The sequence below is a fragment of the Erpetoichthys calabaricus genome, chromosome 3 (assembly GCF_900747795.2).
Source record: "Erpetoichthys calabaricus chromosome 3, fErpCal1.3, whole genome shotgun sequence".
Classification (NCBI taxonomy): domain Eukaryota; kingdom Metazoa; phylum Chordata; class Cladistia; order Polypteriformes; family Polypteridae; genus Erpetoichthys; species Erpetoichthys calabaricus.
This window is the reverse complement of record NC_041396.2, coordinates 12,116,234-12,137,024: the sequence shown is the minus strand read 5'-3', so window position 1 is coordinate 12,137,024 and position 20,791 is coordinate 12,116,234. Positions and strand designations below refer to the sequence as shown.

At 42.1% G+C, this 20,791-nt stretch overlaps 1 protein-coding gene across 1 annotated transcript in view; it reads left to right on the top strand.

Moving 5' to 3' along the window:
- Positions 1-20,791, top strand: part of LOC114647656 (collectin-46-like) — a 61,242-nt gene that overhangs the window by 23,231 nt on the left and 17,220 nt on the right. Inside the window, exons 7-8 of the mRNA XM_028796262.2 lie at positions 16,023-16,218; positions 17,098-17,229. Of these exons, the coding sequence (XP_028652095.2) occupies positions 16,023-16,218; positions 17,098-17,229 (328 nt within the window). The remainder of the gene's footprint in view (positions 1-16,022; positions 16,219-17,097; positions 17,230-20,791) is intronic.

Here is a 20,791-nt window from a genome sequence, read left to right as displayed (position 1 = left end):
GTTGGAAAATGGATGGATGGATGTTGACCTCCCTTTAATATTATAAATTGAAATCCTCACTGGGACAGAACATTGGTTTTAGATGTCAAGGAATGAGTTCAATGGAGGTCACCTGTCTGGGGCTTCAATTCTTTGCCATATAAAGGCACCTAAAGGGGCCAACTTGGGGTGAATCAGTATGGTAGACTGACCTACACAATGAAGACAAAGGAACATTCAGAGCACAAGTCAAAAGATGAGGACAAAAAATATCCATGCCAATGAATATATCCATTGTAGGCAACCCACCCTGGCCAGAGGCAAACTCCTTACCCGGGATGTCTTACGGTTCCCGTCCTGACTGCAATTTCCAAAGATGTTAGGAACCAACAGGGGAGCAATTCATCCCCCACCATTCTACGTGGCAGTGTCCTTCATATAGAGTCCCAGTCTGGATTCCTGCAGGACAACATGGGAGTTGGAGTCCATAAATGCCACCCAGGAATGGTTCCCTGGTGGATGGCCTTAAAAGGAGTCCACTTCCATAGCTTGGGGAGTCAGAAATGGGTAACACTCAAATGAGGGAAAGAGGTTTATCATGTTTGTAATTGCATTTGTGGCTTGTAATTGGAAGGAGAGTTGGAGTGGTGCTTGAGAAAGGGATACAACTCTTTCATTTTATCCTATCAACGTGTGGTGCTTTAATGTGTCTGTGGTTTTGGGCTCTCTATTGCCCCCTGGTGGTTACACCAGGAAGAAATGGAATGAGGATGGTAGAGCTGGTGTGTTTGAAATTAAATTGGAAATAGAATTAAAGAAAGAAATCTTGTCTTCACTAAAACCTCTTTGAGATAGAAACAAGGCAGGAGGAAGCTTGTCCATTGTGTTTTTAATTACTCTCCAGCAAATGCAGAACAGGGAGCTTTCATCACAGCACTCTGTTGGCTCCACAATCCGTACTCACCCCTACTTTCTCTGTTGCTCTCTTTCTGGTTTTCTGTGGTGGTCAATCTGCGCCCCCACCACCTGATCAAAGCACCATGCTGTCCCTACATTGATGGATTGAAGGCTAGAGGTCCACTTGACCATCATCGTCTAATTCTTCCATGTAAAGCCTGAAAACCTGAGGACAGATTGATGAGATTGATGTTAGGTAGAATGCCTAGTTGGGGCTGGGTGGTCTCGGGACCCCTGCAGATTTTGTTTTTTTTTTTGTTTGTTTCCTCTGTCTTTACTCTTTGTTGATTCGTATTGCCTTATCTTATTTTTATATTTTTTATTTTTTCTTTCTTCATCTTGTAATGCACTTTGAGCTCCAACATTTGTATGGAAACATACTCTAGAAATAAATGTTGTTGTTGTTACAGAATGTTCAGAATGGTCAAAATAATAATGGCAGAGGTCCACTTTATAAACAACTGCATTTACATAACAATGCTGATTAATGCATACCTTTACTTTGATTGGTTCATTCATTCACACCCAAATATACTATTATACTCATGTTCTTCTCATATCACTTAGGTTCAGCTATTATCCTTGAATCTCTGTGTATGTGACAACTGTCCAGTCTTGCTGTTTATAGGACATCTGTTGATCTCTCACTAATTTCCTAGTAAATTTTGTATATTATATTAGCCTTCCTCCTAGTTCATTCTTGTCTTTTATTCTCTTAACCATTTCATTCGTTCTCTTCATGAAATTTCTAAAACAAATCTATCTATTATGAAAGGAAATCTTGGGACAAGACTTTTTGAAAGAGATAATTTCAAGTCCTGTGAGACAAAACCTTTGCTAGGAGATTTTTTTCAAGTCCCGCCTTCCTCTTAACCATTTACGGTTAACGGCCCACGCCCGCGTTCCTCTCACCTCTCATTCGTGTGAATGCTTTTGTCAGACACACTTCCTGCGCTCTCAGCTCTTATAAATTTTTATGTTTTCCTCATTTTAAGTTGTTTATGAAAAGTCATATAAGTCACTGCCGTGACCCTGTGTTTGGATTCAGCGGGTTGGAAAATGGATGGATGGATATAAGTCACTGACTAAACAAAGAAAAAAAGGCAGAGCATTAAAAAGAGGTCAAAAAGCTTTGGAGGGAAAAGAATGCAAAAAAGGACAATAATAATCTAAGTGCAAATTCGGAAAATAAGGAAAGTAATAATCAGCCTGGACCAAGTGGAATTGAAAACCTAGCAAGTATAAGCGGGGTCAGAAATAAAAGACAAAGAGTAGAAGACAAAGTAGAGTGTCGTAAAGAGTTTCAAAAACTTTGACGTGATACATATGCAGAGCAGGTTAGAGATTATGAAAGTAATAAAATTCAAAAGGCACGAAAAACTAATAGTAAACATCACATTAGCGCAAACAAACAAATTATTACTCGGTGAAATAATGAAACAGCTAAAAGAGATCAAATATATGGACATAGGTGATGTGACAGAAGTATGTAGATATTATTCAGCTTTAAAGTTTAAGTCAGAGACTTGTAGATCGTTTAATTCGTGTTGCCATCAGGGAAAAGTAGTGTTTCTACCCAATGAAGAGGCGTATCTACGAGAATTAAAAGATTTGTTGTTTGACGTATGTTTTTACTGAAGTGTTACAGTAAAAGTGTAAGTTTAAAAAGTATTTGCGTGTTAATTTCAAAGCCAAACAGAACGAATATTTTTAACTCAACGAATACCTCTAACGCAACATGAAATATAATTTACTTTCAAATTATTACATTTTATTATTTTTAATATGGTTCATTACTGGCTGTAATGTAAAATAGTTAGTTCTATTATGCATATGTAACAGTTCCGTGAAAATAACAATCGCTTTAAATTGTACATCCGGTTACCCATACACTGGGGTTGGCGAGCGAAGAGAGCAGTGGGCAGAGCCCTGTCACAAAAGCCGCAAATAGTCATAGCAAGGTTTGGGGCAGCCACCCGTATATTTGGTTTCCTGGCTGCAAATGGTCGTTTTAAATGATAGCACTGCTGTGCACAAAACCGAGTCCAAAACAGAACTGCGGGAATGGGGAAAAGGTGGAAGCTTTTAAAGGGGAAGACAGGAAGTGAGATCAAAGTGGTCGGGCTCATGAAAGTCTTCAGCCATAGGTTCGAGCCTGGATGTGACATCACAGGGGGAGGAGTCGGCAAGGTCTCCTTCCATAGGCTCGGTCCCGGAAGTGACATCAAGAGGGCCAGGTGGAATCTCCCGTGAATGGTCTACAGGAAAGGGAGAAAAAGAGTCAGTGCACTCTGCCACATCCCGGTATGACTTGGAACTGCCCTTACTCAAGCCCTTTAGCTGCATCCCATGTGCACGTGTGTGACAGCCCCTTAGTGTTTATATATTTCAATATGCACCACAAACCAAAATACTTAACTGCTGTTACCTCTAAATTATTCTATTATACTGGAAATCTGCTACAGCAGCACGTCTACAAAGACTGAAGAAGAAAAGTGAGGGAGGCCACCAGGAGACCTCTGAAAACTATGAAAGAGTGACAAGCTATAGTCACTGAGATTGAAGAGACTGAACAGAACATCAGCTACTACCTGGGTGCTTCACCAGTTGCATCCTTATGGGAGTGTGGCAAGGAGAAAAACCACACACAGGACATCTTAGTAGAAGGCACATGGTAGACTCAGGTAGTCAGCTACAAGAACACTCTATGGTCTGACAAGACCAAAACAGAGCTTTGTGACCATTAGACTAAACATAATTTTGAGCTGCACATAATCAAAAACACGCCATCGCCACCATGACGGCTGCATGGACACTTCTTTGCTGCAAGTGCTGAGAGGCATATGATGGGGGAAAAATGAATACAGGAAAACCTGATGAAGTCTGCACCTTGGGAGAAGACCATGTCAAGTCAAGTTGGGGAGCATGCAATGGTACAGTGCGCAAGAAAAATATAGTTTTATAGTGGTTGGCAACCCCCCAGGCAGACACGTGGTCCAGTCCAACCGTCCAGAAATGTCCCTCTATCTGCCACAGCCAGGTGTTATGTGGGCAGCCCCTTGGTCTGGTCCAGCCACTCAGGTCCCCAACAATGAGGATCTTACGAGCTGGATCACCCTCGGGGAAACGTGCCACATGGCCGTAGTGCCGTAACTGATGATCCCTCACAATGCAGGTAATGTGCCTCATTCGGGACTCCATGAGCAACACAAAGTCAAACCAACGGTACCCAATGATTTTTCGGAGAGACACACTACCAAAGGAGTCCAGTCTTCGTTTCAGCTCACTGGATAGCATCCATGTCTCACAACCATATAGCAAGACAGGAAGCACCAGGACTCTAAAGACTTGGACCTTTGTCCTTTGCAGAGATATCAGGAGCTCCACATATCCCTTTCCAGTGACCTCATGACCCACCATGCTCTCCAAATCCATCTACTGACTTCATAGGAAGAGTCACCGGAGACATGAATGTCACTGCCAAGGTAAGTAAACCTCTCGACGAGGTCGACACTCTCTCTACAGACAGACACACCACTGATGGCCGTGCCCAAGAGGTCATTAAAGGCCTGGACAACAAAACAACACATCCAAGCGTAATTCCAAAGCTTCACAGGAAAGACTGAACATTGTGGAGTGGCTGTACCAGAGTACTGATCTGAATCCAATGGAGTGTTTCAAATTGACAAAGGCGGTTCACTCAGTGACAGTGGCGCAGTGGGTAGCGCTGCTGCCGCACAGTAAGGAGACCTGGGTTCGCTTCCCGGGTCCTCCCTGCGTGGAGTTTGTATGTTCTCCCCGTGTCTGCGTGGGTTTCCTCTGGGTGCTCCGGCTTCCCCCCATAGTCCTAAGACATGCAGGTTAGGTGGATTGGCGATTCTGAATTGTCCCTAGCGTGTGCTTTGTGTGTGTGTGTGTGTGTGTGTGTGTGTGTGTGTGTATCCTGCGGTGGGTTGGCACCCTGCCCGTGATTGGTTCCTGCCTTGCACCCTGTGCTGGATGGGATTGGCTACAGCAGACCTCCGTGACCCTGTGTTCGGATTCAGCGGGTTGGAAAATGGATGGATGGATGGGTTCATTCAGGAACACCATGACAGTGACAGAGCTGGAACAGCTTTGGAAAGAAGAAGAAAAATGAGGAAAAATGGCAGAGCCGATAAAGAAAGAGAGAGAGACCTAAGCACACAGACTCAGGACTGTCATGGCTGCCATCTACTACACACTGACCTCAAGGGGGTGATCACTGATTTTGTGTTTTATATTTGTAATTAATTTAGCCCACCTTGCAGAGATCTGCTTTCACTTTGACATAGGAGCACATAAAAGTCAGCCACGTTGGAATTCCACATATAACGACGGCTCAAGATGTTTCCTTATTTAGTATTTCTGCAACAGTTAGGAAGTCGAGGGCCTGTGATGGTCCAGGTTGGCTCCATCACTATGATTCAAAGTTGTGTAACAATTAAATGTGAGGACTTCCAAGGCGGTGAGTACTTTTCATAGGTACTGTGATTATAGTTAAACTTTTAAAAAGTTTCTTAAAACATATTTGTTTCATATTACTTTGAACTTATTTCTTCTCCGTGACAAACTTGATTCCTTTGCCTCTTTCCTGTTTTGCTGTTAGAATTCCAGTGCTTTCTCAGGACTCAAGGATCAAGTCACACAACAACATCAATCTTCCATCCATCCATCCATTTTCCAACCCGCTGAATCCGAACACAGGGTCACGGGGGTCTGCTGAAGCCAATCCCAGCCAACACAGGGCACAAGGCTGGAACCAATCCCGGGCAGGGTGCCAACTCACCGCAGGACACACACAAACACACCCACACATCAAGCACACACTAGGGCCAATTTAGAATCGAAATCCACCTAACCGGCATGTCTTTGGACTGTTGGAGGAAACCAGAGCGCCCGGAGGAAACCCACGCAGACACGGGGAGAACATGCAAACTCCACACAGGGAGGACCCGGGAAGCGAACCCGGGTCTCCTAACTATGAGGCAGCAGCGCTACCACTGCGTCACCCAACATCAATCTTTTCATTGGTTTTCTATACCTTTCCGAATTAGTTTTAAGATTCTTTTATAATTATTGTAACATTATGCCTTTTTGTTGCTATGTCATTTTCTTGGAAACTCAGTTATTATTATTCTGTGTCAGAAAAATGCAAATAGTTATCGTCTACGAACCTGGCAGCGTGTCCAGCGGCAAGTGAGGACTTTCTGTTTGAAGCCTGTGTTTACACTCTGACCAGTAAGAGAGGGTTATGTAAACCCCCCAAAGCCACCCCCACCATACCACTGCCACGTCCCCCCCGTGTGGAGTCTGTCAGTTGTGTCGAGGCCTTGATGAACACAGAGGTGTGAAGAGCACAAGGTAGGCCCATTTTCATGTGTCCGTCTTGTCCTGGTTTGTTCTGTACGGATTCTGCCTTTGGAAATCTGATTTCAGTGTGGCCGTGGACTTTAGCTTGTCCTGGACTCTGAACTTCATTTACAGGCCTATACTCAATCGTCAACACAGACAAATGGGGTTACAGTCTTGGTTTTTGAGAGTCCAAAACCCTGATGTGGTCACAGACTCTACCAGCTGACCCTAAAATCATGATGTTGCCTCTGGCAGGCATTTAGTGGAGACAAAGACCCTGTGTTTGAAGTCACGGATTCCTTTGAGATGTGAGTGTAGACCCAGACTCAGAAGATATGTGATCAGAGACTCGGTGTTCTGGTGGCACAAGCTGTGTAGCTGAGGTCTCAGCTTTCATTGAGATCAGAGGCCCTCAGCCTATTAGGGTGCAGCAAACCCCATGGATGACAACAACTGAAATTCGATGTGGCCAGCTGACTCCATCCTTGGTAAATGATTTACTGTAGGCAGTGATTACACAGCTGGGGTCCTGGACAGTAGGCTCTGATGTGTCCAGGGGTGGGCTTATGAGACTAAAGAACACCTAAATGGTGGCACCGGCTCTAATGTGAATTAATGTGAATTTTTTTAAAGTAATTTTAAAAGTTAATTTCCCCTTGGGATTAATAAAGTATCTATCTATCTATCTATCTATCTATCTATCTATCTATCTATCTATCTATCTATCTATCTATCTATCTATCTATCTATCTATCTATCTATCTATCTATCTATCTATCTATCTATCTATCTATCTATCTATCTATCTATCTATCTGTTATATAGTGCCTTTCAAATCTGTCTATGATATATAGTGCCTTTCTTATCTATCTATCTATCTATCTATCTATTGTGGAGGATTGCCGGCTTTTTACTCCGGCCCTCACCCCCAGGCCGCCAGGAGGAGCTCTCCCAGCAGCGTGGATGTTCCCCGAGTTCCAGCAGGGCCTCATGGACTATGTAGTTTTTATACACAGCCCTGCTGGATACCTTGGGGGCCACCGGGAGTCGCTGTAGGGGGACTCGTGGACTCTTATGTGCCCTATAACCTGGGAGTACGTCACGGTCACGTGACAGGAAGAAACGACGTGCTCCCGGGTTGAAGAAAAGGACTGTTTACCCTGACCCGGAAGGGAAAAGGAACTGTGGACTGATTGGGCAGGAACACCTCCGGGTCAGGGTGTATAAAAGGATTGTGGGAAAGCCCAGACATTGAGCTGAGCTGGGAGGTAGGGTGGCGAAGTGTCTGGGCAAGGAGGATTTGTGATTATTGAGAGTTTATTTGTTATTGTGATTTATATGAGTGTGGAGTGGAGGGTGATTTGTACACGTCAAGACAAAACAAAGAAGTCTTGGACTTTTATCCAGTGTCTGGAGTGTTACCTGAGGGTGTTAGAGGTGGCTCCACGCCTCTACTGCTACACTATCTATCTATCTATCTATCTATCTATCTATCTATCTATCTATCTATCTATCTATCTATCTATCTATCTATCTATCTATCTATCTATCTATCTATCTATCTATCTATCTATCTAGTGCCTTTCTTATCTATCTATCTATCTATCTATCTATCTATCTATCTATCTATCTATCTATCTATCTATCTATCTATCTATCTATCTATCTATCTATCTATCTATCTATCTATCTATCTATCTATCTATCTATCTATCTATCTATCTATCTAATGTGATACGGCCACTGACGCCATCCTTGGTAAGTGATCTGAGGTGGGCGCAGGTTACTGTAAGGCTGTGGTCCCCAACCTTTTTGACACCAAGGACCGCTTTACTAAAAGCACATTTTTTCAGGGATCGGTCGGTTAGAGGTGGATGGTGGATTCAGGGAGAGTTCGTGAGGCAGTTTTATACACAATTTACATTATATTTCTATTATTCTGCGGTGGGCTGGCGTCCTGCCTGGGGTTTGTTTCCTGCCTGGTGCCCTGTGTTGGCTGGGATTGGCTTCAGCAGGCCCCCATGACCCTGTAGTTAGGATATAGCGGGTTGGATAATGGCTGGATTGATGGATTTCTATTATTATTAAGTTATAATATCATAACAGAAATTATACAACTTACCATAATGCAGAATCAGTGGGAGCCCTGAGCTTGTTTTCCTGCCACCAGGTGATCCCATCTGGGGACAATTGAAGACAGTGACACACGAAGTGTGTTGCTTATGTTCAGTCTACTCCATAATCTCGTTTTGGTTGCTGTCACTGCAGAAAACGCTGATGCACAAAGATAGGATGTTGGAAATGGAAGCAGACTTTTCAGTGCTTTTGTGGCAACCTCAGGATATTCCGCCTCGACTTTAATCCAAAACGTATGGAGATTTGAAGTTGTCTCAAACATACTTTTAAGGCCACCATCATTTGTAACCTCAAGCAGTTGATCCTCTTCAAGCACAGATAAAGTTGATTCACCTGGCTTAGTCACAAATGTGTCACGGATCCATTCCTTCCCATTTCAGGGGTCTTTTGTGGTTGGGAATAATGCTCAAACTCTATTGAAAGGTGAGATAGGTGATCATACACCAGCTGGGAGAAAGAAGGCCCTGGCTTGGTATCTTTAACAACCTCTGCTAACGTTTGAAACATATCAAAAATCCCAATGTTCATTCGTCAGCCTCATAAATCAAGTTTGGCTTTGAATGCAATCACTTTATCTGACAACTTGAACAACGGGTATCTTCTGCCTCTGCCCCACGTGCTGCTGCTCCACCACTGCCTCAGATTTTCTTCCTCAGGCTCCACCAGCACTCCTCCAGTCTGGCTGGATACTGAGTCTGCAGAGTGGATAAAGGTGGGGTGCCCATTAGTGCCTGTATGCCTGTTCATATTGTGAGGTTTCTGAACACTTTTGGGATCCCAGCGGGAACATCACACTGAAGTGCGTCCCGAAGCGTGATTGCCGCATCTGTGTAAGATTGTTTGTCCGTTTCCGGGGCAGGGCAACAGCAGGCTCACAGCGCTGCAGTGAAGCGCCACAGAAGCGAATCCTAAAAGATTGGGGTCTCGCTATAAGTCCCGGTCTTACACCCCAAAACACGAGACTGAGTCTTTATTCAGCTTGAAACAGGAACAGCACAGTTATTTATTGTAGTGGGGTCTGCCACTCTCCTTATACACAGGCACAGCAGTCATACAGGGTTGTGACCAGGTTAGTGGCCAAGTAATCCTGTGCTCTGCATTTACAATGTTCCTTGCATCACCCATCGAGATCTTTTCTGTTTGGTTTGGCGGAGAGACACAGCAGAGCTGTGAGCCCGCTGTTGCCCCGGCAACAGATAAACAGTCTTCCATAGACGCGGTGATCACACTTTGGGACACTCTTTGGTGTGTTGTCCCATTGATGGGAGTCCCAAGAGAGTTTAGAAACCTCACATTTTCTTGAACGAGTGCCTCATTAATAGGAATGTTTCTTGAATGAGCATCACTGAACTCTCTTCAAATGCAGCAGTTTGCATACATACAGTCATATGAAAAAGCTTGTGAACCCCTGCCTGCATAATAATTGACACTCCTTTCAACAAAAAAGATACCAGTGGTATGTCTTTCATTTCCTAGGAACATCTGAGTACTGCTGTGTTTTCCGAACAAAGATTCTTAGTGAAGCAGAATTTAGTTGTATGAAATTAAATCAAATGTGAAAAACTTGCTGGGCACAAATGTGGGTCCCCTTGTCATTTTGCTGATTTTAATGCCTGTCACTGCTCAATGCTGATTACTTACAACACCAAATTGGTTGGATGAGCTCGTTAAGCCTTGAACTTCATTGACAGGTGTGTCCAATCATGAGATATAAAGGTATTTAAGGAGGTCAATTACAAGTTGTGCTTCCTTTCCTTTGACTCTCCTCTGAAGAGTGACAGCATGGGATCCTCAAAGCAACTCTCCAAAGATCTGAAAACAAAGATTGTTCAGTCTCCTGATTTAGGGGAAGGCTACACAAAGCCATCTCAGAGGTTTAAATAGTCAGTGTCAACTGTAAGGAATGGAATCAGGAAATGGAAGGCCACAGGCACAGTTGCTGTTAAACCCAGCAGGTCTGGCAGGCCAAGAAAAATACAGGAGCGGCATATGAGCAGGATTGTGAGAATGGTTACAGACAACCCACAGATCACCTCCAAAGACCTGCAAGAACATCTTGCTGCAGATGGTGTATCTGTACATCGTCCTACAATTCAGCACAATTTGCACAAAGAACATCTGTATGGCAGGGTGATGAGAAAGAAGCCCTTTCTGCACTTGCGCCACAAACAGAGTCACTTGTTGTATGCAAATGCTCATTTAGACGAGCCAGAGTCATCAAGTGCTTTGGACTGATGAGACAAAAATGGAGTTACTTGGTCAGAACAAAAAGCGCTTTGCATGGTGGAAGAAGAACACCGCATTCCAAGAAAAACACCTGCTACCTACTGTCAAATTTGGTGGAGGTTCCATCATGATGTGGGGCTGTGTGGCTAGTTCAGGGACTGGGGCCCTTGTTAAAGTCGAGGGTTGCATGAATTCAACCCAATATCAACAAATTCTTCAGGATAATGTTTAAGCATCAGTCACAAAGTTGAAGTTATGCAGGGGTTGGATATTCCAACAAGACAATGACCCAAAACACAGTTGGAAATCTGCAAAGGCATTCATGCGGAGGGGAGAAGTACAATGTTCTGGAATGGCCGTCACAGTCCCCTGACTTGAATGTCATCGAAAATCTATGGAATGATTTGAAGCAGGCTGTCCATCAAATTGAACTGAACTGGAGAGATTTTGTATGAAGAATAGTCAACAATACCTCCATCCAGAATCCAGACACTCATCAAAGGCTATAGGAGGACAGCGTCTAAAGGCTGTTATATTGGGAAAAGGAGGCTCAACTAAGTATTGATGTCATATCTCTGTTGGGGTGCCCAAATTTATGCACCTGTCTAATTTTGTTATGATGCATATTGCATATTTTCTGTTAATCCAATAAACTTAATGTCACTGCTGAAATACTACTGTTACCATAGGGCATGTCAGATATTAAAAGGAAGTTGCTACTTTGAAAGCTCAGCCAATGATAAACAGAAGTCCAAAGAATTAAGAGGGCGTCCCAAACTTTTTCTTATGACTGTATATATATATATATATATATATATATATATATATATGACCCGGAGGCAACTTCAAAGGGGTCGGAAGTGGAATTGACATCATCAGGGCCAAGCGGAATTTGCCGTGAATGTTCTGCAGAAAAGTGAAAAAAAGTCAGTGCACTCTGCCATCTCCCAGTCTGGCTCAGAATTACTCTCATTCAAGCACTTTATCTGCTTCCCATGCGCACGTGTGTGACAAGGTATATATGTATGTATGTATATATATATATATTGTCACACACGCGTGTTTAGGAGACAACTAAAGGGCTTGAGTACATGTAGTTCCATGCCGGACCAGGGGGTGACGAAGTGCACTAATTCTCCCTCTTGATCTCTTACAGACCATTCTAGAGAAATCCTGCCCAGCTCTGGGGCAGCCAACGACGTCACTTCCGGTTCCAGTCCTGATGACATCACTTCCCTTACTGGCCTTTAAAGCTGTTATCTTGTGTGTACTAAGTCAGTTTTGTTTTGGACTCAGTTGTGTGAGCATGTCTGTTCTTTTGAATCAGTTTTGCAGCCAGGAAAAATTATACAGGTGGCTGCCCCAAACCTTCTCAATGTCTTATGGTCATTTTTGTGAACATTGAGGAGGTTGTTGACTGCACTACTGACTACATCAACTTCTGTATGGACATTGTAGTTCCAGTAAGAACAGTCCGCTGCTATGCTAACAACAAGCCATGGATTACAAGTGACATCAAGGGCCTTTTGAACCAGAAGAAAAGGGCTTTTAAAGACGGTGATCAGCATGAGCTCAAGCGCGTGCAGAAGGAACTCCGAGTCCAGCTCAGGGCAGCGAAGGAGCAGTACAGGAGAAAGCTGGAGCAGAATTTGCAGAATAACAGCATGAAGGAAGTATTGGATAGAATGAAGATCATCACGGGCTGCAGCTCGAAGCGGGGTGCCACCATCAAGAGAGACGTGGAGAGAGCAAACCAGATGAACAACTTCTTTAACAGGTTTGACCACCCTAACCGACTCTCACCTCGGAGTACTGCATCCTCCACCCATCCTTCTGCTGATACCAGCATAGGAGAGACATCCCCACCCACAATTACAGCAGCGCAGGTGAGCAAAGAGCTGAGGAGACTTCGTGTCAGCAAAGCAGCGGGTCCAGATGGAGTATTGCCACGACTGCTGAAGGTCTGTGCGCTAGAGCTGGGGAGTCCTGTATAGCGCATCTTCAACCTGAGCCTGGAACAGGGGAGAGTCCCGAGGCTTTGGGAAACATCTTACATCACCCCAGTCCCAAAGGTATCACGTCCTAGTGAGCTGAACGACTTCCGGCCTGTCGCTCTGACGTCACATGTGATGAAGACCATGGAGCTGCTGCTGCTTCACCACCTGAGGCCACAGGTCTGCCACGCCCTCGACCCTCTGCAGTTCACATACCAGGAGAAGGTGTAGGCGGAGGATGCCATCATCTACATGCTACACCGATCCCTCTCCCACTTGGACAGAGGAAGTGTTGCTGTAAGAATTATGTTTCTAAACTTCTCTAGCATCTTCAACACCATCCAACCTCTGCTCCTTAGGGACAAGCCGACAGGGATGGGAGTAGATTCATACCTGGTGGCATGGATCGTGGAGTATCTTAAAGACAGACCTCAGTATGTGCGTCTCAGGAACTGCAGGTCTGACATTGTGGTCAGCAACACAGGAGTGCCGCAGGGGACTGTACTTTCTCCGGTCCTGTTCAGCCTATATACATCGGACTTCCAATACAACTTGGAGTCCTGCCACGTGCAGAAGTTCACTGATGACAGTGCTATCGTGGGCTGCATCAGGAATGGGCAGGAGGAGGAGTATAGGAACCTAATCGAGGACTTTGTTAAATGGTGCAACTCAAACCACCTACACCTGAACACCAGCAAAACCAAGGAGCTGGTGATGGATTTTAGGAGGACCAGGCCCCTCACGGACCCCGTGATCATCAGAGGTGACTGTGTGCAGAGGGTACAGACCTATAAATACCTGGGAGTGCAGCTGGATGATAAATTGGACTGGACTGCCAATACTGATTCTCTGTGCAAGAGAGGACAGAGCCAACTATACTTCCTTAGAAGGCTGGCATCCTTCAACATTTGCAATAAGATACTGCAAATGTTCTATCAGACGGTTGTGGCGAGCGCCCTCTTCTACGCGGTGGTGTGCTGGGGAGGCAGCATAAAGAAAAGGGACATCTTACACCTGGACAAACTGGTGAGGAAGGAAGGCTCTATTGTAGGCACGGAGCAGGACAGTTCGACATCCGTGGCATAGCGATGGGCGCTGAGCAGACTCCTGTCAATCATGGAGAATCCACTGCATCCACTGAACAGGATCATCTCCAGACAGAGGAGTATGCTGCTTCTGGAGTATGTGAATTTCCCCTTGGGATTAATAAAGTATCTATCTATCTATCTATCTATCTATCTATCTATCTATCTATCTATCTATCTATCTATCTATCTATCTATCTATCTATCTATCTATCTATCTATCTATCTATCTATCTATCTATCTATCTATCTATCTATCTATCTATCTATTTTTTTTTCTTTCTTCCCAAAGGAGACAGCTGTTTAACATCATACCCTTGGTTTATTTTATGAGGACTCTCTGTCACACATTATCTGTTTACCCTTGGCTACAGTTTAACATCATTCCCGGGGTTGACTCTTTCAGGACTGTTAAGATTATATTTTATGTTTGTAGTATTTAGAATGGATTGTCAACAGATATCTTTATTTTAATCCTCATATGCTGCTGCTGGGGGGCTTGCCTTGTTCTGGACATGCTCTGTCTCTAGGTATGTCAGAGGACTGGGACTTCATGAAGTGTGTGTCTTGGCCTCATGTGTGGAGGCAAAATGGGGGCCGGGGGTCGGGAGAAAGAGAGCAAGCTATTTCTAATATATCCTTTTAATCCTTACAATTGTAACAATAGGCTTCATGGCAAAAACTCCTGGAAAAATTTGAAATTAAGGTCAAAGCTATCTAATGTAATATCTTAAATTAAGACTACAAAATGTCAACAAAAGTCCAAAATAATGGAATAAAAGTCCAAATAAATGGAAATAAATAAATCCATAAAAATTATGTTAAAATCCCAGGCTCAAAGCAGTTCTCTAAATCCAACGTCTTCTCTGTTCAAATAATATCTTCTGCTAATCTTACCAAGGTCACAAAAAATAATAAATTGGTTATGATAGCATTGTCTTACTGTGCCGATCCTTAAGTGAAGTAGTGCTGTTCTGTCTTATATTGTTGATCACACTGCGCCCCCTGATTTTTTCCTGGTACTGCATCTTCCGCATGTGTCGCGTTAATTTCTGAGGATGTGCTCAGAGGATGCATCAAATCAATGCTAGAAACGCAAGGAAGCCATGATCCGTGCACGTATGCGTTCTGAGTATTAAGTATAAACTGGCCCTAAGACTTAACAGATGTTAAGTTCGCAGTAAACTTCATAACAAAAGGGTAAGATTAAGTGCCTTGAGCATGGGAAAGGCGCTATATAAATAAAATGTATTATTAAGATTTGAATTTAAGACTTGTGGTAGAAAGAGACTCTTATTTTGGGGTGTATATTTGGGTGTGTAAGCCAATAAACCAATCAGAAGTTAATATTAGATGCTGCAAACCAATGAACCAATCAGAGTAAGCAGTAATTCAGCACTGTTATCTATAAGAATGACTCCCTGTCTCTGTTCTGTGATCATTTCTGTGACACCCCTTGCTGTGATGGGGTGCTCCTTCTTTTTTTTTATTAATTTTATTATAATCATTCCGTACAAATAGATCAATTTTTACAAAAAATAGGATTAAAAACAAATCAAACCCCACCCCTGAGAAGGAGAGCATAGCCAAAGGAGTAATACTTAAAGCTAGTAAGCATATCTAAATTTTTGAGTTTGATAGGGCAATAAAGATAAATGGAGAAGGAAAAGAGATGTGGAAATAATTATTTCTTCTTATTCTAAAATATTGCTGATTAGATCCTTCCAGGTTTTGAAAAAGTTCTGTACAGATCTTCTAATTGAGAATTAGATTTTTTCCAATTTCAAATAATATAAAACATCGGTTTCTCACTGACTTATAAGAGGAGAGTTAGGATTCTTCCAATTTAACAAAATAAATCTGCGTGCCAAAAGTGTAGTGAATGCAATCACAGTTTGTTTGTCCTTCTCCACTTCAAGTCCATCTGGAAGAACACCAAACACAAGGGTGCTCCTTCTTCATGAAGAGAAATTAAAGATACATGGACAAGCTTCCTCCTGCCTGGTTCTTCGAGTTGATTATTAAAAGATATGTATATATATTTAAGGTAAAGATTTCTATCACAATATCATCATATTATATAATAAAATTTTACTTTTATAAATCAAAATATGTGGTTTTCAAAATAGTTGGGGAGTTGGAGAAGCGAGGGTTACAGTGTCAAAACACTGGGGGAGGGGAGGGTTCAAACGGTTAATGACCAATGGATGTCTACATATCCACTCACATGGTTTGAAAATCTCATTGAATTTCTTCCAGGATTGGTGACTGATCCCCAGAAATGGAGCCGCACACCTTTCTCCTGCTGACCACCATTCTAAGTATGGCACTGTACTGTTGTGCCAGCGTGGAGCCCACAAGCCCAAACCTCTGTCCCGGGATGCCAGGGTTATCAGGAAGAGATGGGAGAGATGGAAGGGAAGGGAAGGAAGGTCCACCAGGTCTGAATGGACAAAAAGGGGATAAAGGTGTGTGAAAAAAGATAGGAAACATAGAAAATCCTTCGGCACATGTGGCAAAGATGATGGCCAGTTTTGCTCATTTGATTCTGTCTTGTGGAGTGTAGAGACAAATTACAGAAGTAGCTGAAAGAGAAAAGCTTCATAAATGTGGACAACTCAGAGGTTATGTGGAGCCCAAAGTATCTGGTAAGAAGTGGTCTGCATATACAAGGGGAGTAGTTACCCACAAATCAAGCCATAGTAGGGTGACTTTGAACCTAGTGACGCATGTGCTGGTTTTGGGTCTCATCGAGTGCGTTTACATGCACACGCAAAACCAGGATAAGGTGAGTAACTCGCTTAAGAAAGAAACGCATGTGCAGGTACGCTTCTGGAGTTCTCCATTGGCAAAACACTCCAATGGCATTAAACTGTGCAAAAAAAGAGTTCAATGTCATCATTGGTCACCATGAACCTGAAAACAAGTGTGGAGTCTGTAATGACTTTAGTGTACTTCACAAGCCAGAGCTCAAACAGTGCCATTGAGGTGCTTTATATGGGTCGCTAACTACCTTAAATACTTTGGAAAATTCATTAAAGTCAAAGGTGGATCAAAACTGGCAAAAATATTTTAGGAACTGTGTAGATTATGAGATGATGTTCCTTAACTGGGAGAAAATGAAGGAAAGGTCAAAAAGTTTCATATAAACTTATGAAAATGTGGTTGTTTTTATTGATTTACAGAAAGCCAGGTCAAATTTGACCCTGAGACATTGTAAGGATTAAAACACGTCCCCTCAAACTCTCTGGATTTATTTATTTTAATTTCCATTTCCTAGTTCTCTAGCAACATAAAGTTTATTAAATGTAACATATTCTGACTAACGTCCCTGTGTTTGTGAACAGGTGATAAAGTCATTGGTCCTCCTGGGAAAGCTGGACCACCAGGCCAAACAGGGCAGAAAGGTGACAGGGGCAGCCCAGGTGCCAATGGCCAAGGAGGGCAGAAAGGAGAGCGTGGAGCAGTAGGGTACCCAGGTAAGAAAACTCTTTGGCTTCTAGTTGTGATGGAAATAATTAGGATACGGTATGGTTTCTATTATTAACTAGACAAAGAGCCCGTTTCAACAACGTAAGATGAAACGGGCATGAGTGGAATAGTATAATATATAATAAATATAAGCACCACAAACCTGATATAGGTGTATTGAATGAATGCGTAATTAGGCCTTGAGCTGTAGTCGAAATTGCCTTTCAGGCCTCTAGAGCTTTAATCGAAGTCGCCTTTCTCTTTGAATTTTTGCGCCCGTAAATCCGCCGCCTCCCGCGATGTTGTGGTTGGATGTCGGTCAAAGTCGCCTTTCTCTTTGAATTTTCGCAGCCGTAAATCCTTCGCCTGCCGTGATGTCGGTCTCGTAAGGTTTTTCGGGCAGCTGCGCAGAAGGCGACTGCGCATTCGGCTTCGGACGGACGTGAGTGAGTGAGTGAGTGAGGATAATGGCGAATTATGTATTAAGATTTGTACTAGGGGGCTCTGCCCCCTGCTCGCTTCATTCGCCCACCCCCAGGTTTGGTTATCTGGATATACAATTTAAAGAGATTGTTATTTTCATGGGAATTGTTACATACTCTTTTGATTCTATGTTGCATCGCTTCTCTGTGATCATAAATATAAACATGACCGAATTTTGGTTTCTTCAAAATTAAACTTAAACTAGCTCTAATTGTTGCGGGACCACAGATTCTTATAGCGTATGGTCCATTATTATGTACATCTACGTTTTGAGCATTAAATGATGCAAATGTGAAAAGATTATTGTAGACTCTGATTTTATGCCTGTAGTGTTTGTGGATTTCACTTTCACTAAACAACAAATCTTTTAATTCTCGCCTCTTCATTAGGAGGCAACACTACTTTTCCTTGATGGCAACACGAATTAGACAACAACATTTATTTCAATAGCACATTTTCATACAAACAATGTAGCTCAAAGTGCTTTACAGGATGAAGAAAGAGCAAAAAGACAATAAATAAGGGAATAATTGAAATAAGGGAACACTAATTAACATAGAATAAAAGTAAGGTCTGATGGTCAGGGAGGACAGAAAAAACAAAAAAACTCCAGACGGCTGGAGAAAAAAATAAAATCTGCAGGGGGTCTGAGGCCACGAGACCACCCAGCTCCTTCTAGGCATTCTACCTAACATAAATGACCTCAATCAGTCCTCATGGTATTCAGGGTTCACATGGAAGAACTTGATGATGACGGTCATGTGGACTTCTGGCCTTTAATCCATCAATGTAGGAACATCACGGTGCTTTGATTAGGTGGTGGTGGCACAGGTCGCCACCACAGGAAACCAGAAAAAGAACAGAAGAGAAAGTAGAGGTTAGTACGGATTTTGGAGCCACCGTGAATAATAATGATAATTAATTGAATATACAGAGCATCAGGATTAAACTAAGATGACGCTATGAGAAAGCCATGTTAAAGTAATGAGTTTTCAGCAGTGTTTTAAAGTGCTCCACCGTATCAGCCTGGCAAATTTCGGTCAGCTATTCCAGATTTTAGATGCATAACAGCAGAAGGCCAACTCGCCACTTCTTTTAAGTTTAGCTCTTGCAATTCTAAGTAGACCCTTATTTGAAGATCTAAGGTTACGATTTGGAGTGTAAGGTGACAGATTTTCTGAAATATAAGATGGAGCAGATTATTTAAGGCTTTGTAAACCATCAGCAGTATTTTAAAATCAATTCTAAATGACACTGGTAACCAGTGTAGTGACATCAAAACTGGGGTGATGTGCTCGGATTTTCTCTTCCGAGTTAAGATTCTAGCAGCTCCATTCTGCACTCGTTGTAACTGATTGATGTCTTTTTTTGGTAGTCCTGAGAGAAGTGTGTTACGGTAATCTAGTCGACTGAAAACAAAAGTGTGAACTAATTTTTTAGCATCTTGCAATGTTATAAGAGGTCTAACTTTTGTTAGGTTTAGGTTTAAGTTTATTTGTCATATATAGGTTAACAACAGGGTCAACGTACAATTTCTTAAGTGAAAAAATGCTGTCCTAGTAATCTGATTAAAAATTTAAAGTGATTAAAAAATGAAGTGATTAAGTGATTAAAGTGATTTAAAATTCAGGACAGAGTCAATAGTTACCCGTAAATTCTTTACCTCTGTCTTGACTTTTAATCCTAATGCATCAAGTTTATTTCTAATAACCTCATTATGTGCATTATATAGGCCAGCACTAACAAAAAAGGGGGTGCGAATATTGCCATATGTGGGCGTAATTTCACTATTCGTAGGGAAATTTTAAACTTGTAGCGGTGTATCGGCAGCAAAAAATATAGGAATGAATTTTATTAGGGTTTCAAAAAAACGTTAGTGGGGCACAATTAAAACTGTTATGAAAACTTGGGTCATAAATACTTAAAGGTTGAGAAACGCTGATATAGATGATCAATAAGTCTCCGACTTAAACTTTAAAGCCTTACAATATCTACATACTTCTTACATATCACTTATGTCCATATATATTCAATCTCTTTTTGCTGTTCCATTATTTCACTGAGTAATAATTTCCGTTTGTTTGCACTAATGCGATATTTACTTTCTTTTTTTTTTATATTTTTGAATTGTACTACTTTTATAATCTGTAACTTGCTCTGTGTGTGTATCGCGCCAACGTTTTTTGAGCCTTTCGAATTCCACTGCTTTCATAATCTCTAACCTGCTCTGCATGTGTATCACGCCAACATTTTTGAACGTCTTTATGAAGTCTTTTATTTCTGACCCCGATTGGATCTACGAGATTTTCCAGTCCACTTGGTCCGGGCTGGTTATTACTTTCCTTATTGTCAGAATTTGCACATAGATTATTATTGTTCTTTTGTGCATTCTTCTTTTCCTTCTGTTATCTCCAACGCTTTTGTGTCTCTTTTCGAAATGCTGTTCTCTCTTCTTTGCTTAGTCAGTGACATGCCATCTAGAACGTATACATTTTTTAAGAGCTGGGAGCACATGAAGTGTGTCTACCAAAAGCATTCCATCAACTCTAAGGTTAGATATCCATCATCTTGTTTTAAATTTTTTGTAAGTAGGGCGTGACGTGCATAAGTGACCATCTCATGGGTCTTGCTTCCAAAGGTTGTAAAGTCTAGTCTTTCCGAGAAGATCACATCTTGACCCAAGATTTTTTTTATTATAATAGAGAGATATGTTTAATTCCACCATTTTTAGACATCTGAATGTAAACTTCACATTTTTTTATTTTTGGAGTTTTTGTTTCTGTTTGTGTCAATAGTTGTAAAATATTTTGAATTGTGTTGCCCACCATTTTGTATTTTCACAATCACCGCCATTTTACGCTCCTGTCGTTAGGACAAATTAACCTGTTATTAGGGGAGTGTTCTCCAAGGTTATGACCTTTGGGTAATGATGCAATTAGTTGAAAGGATGCCCAGGATTTCACTTTTTTGCAGATTCAAAACCAATTTTCAAGTCGACCCTTTCAAAGAGCTTTTTACTCTGAACATACCTTTTGACTTGAATTTGTTCTTGAATTTTTAACTGTGATTTTTGTCTCTTGTTTTGGC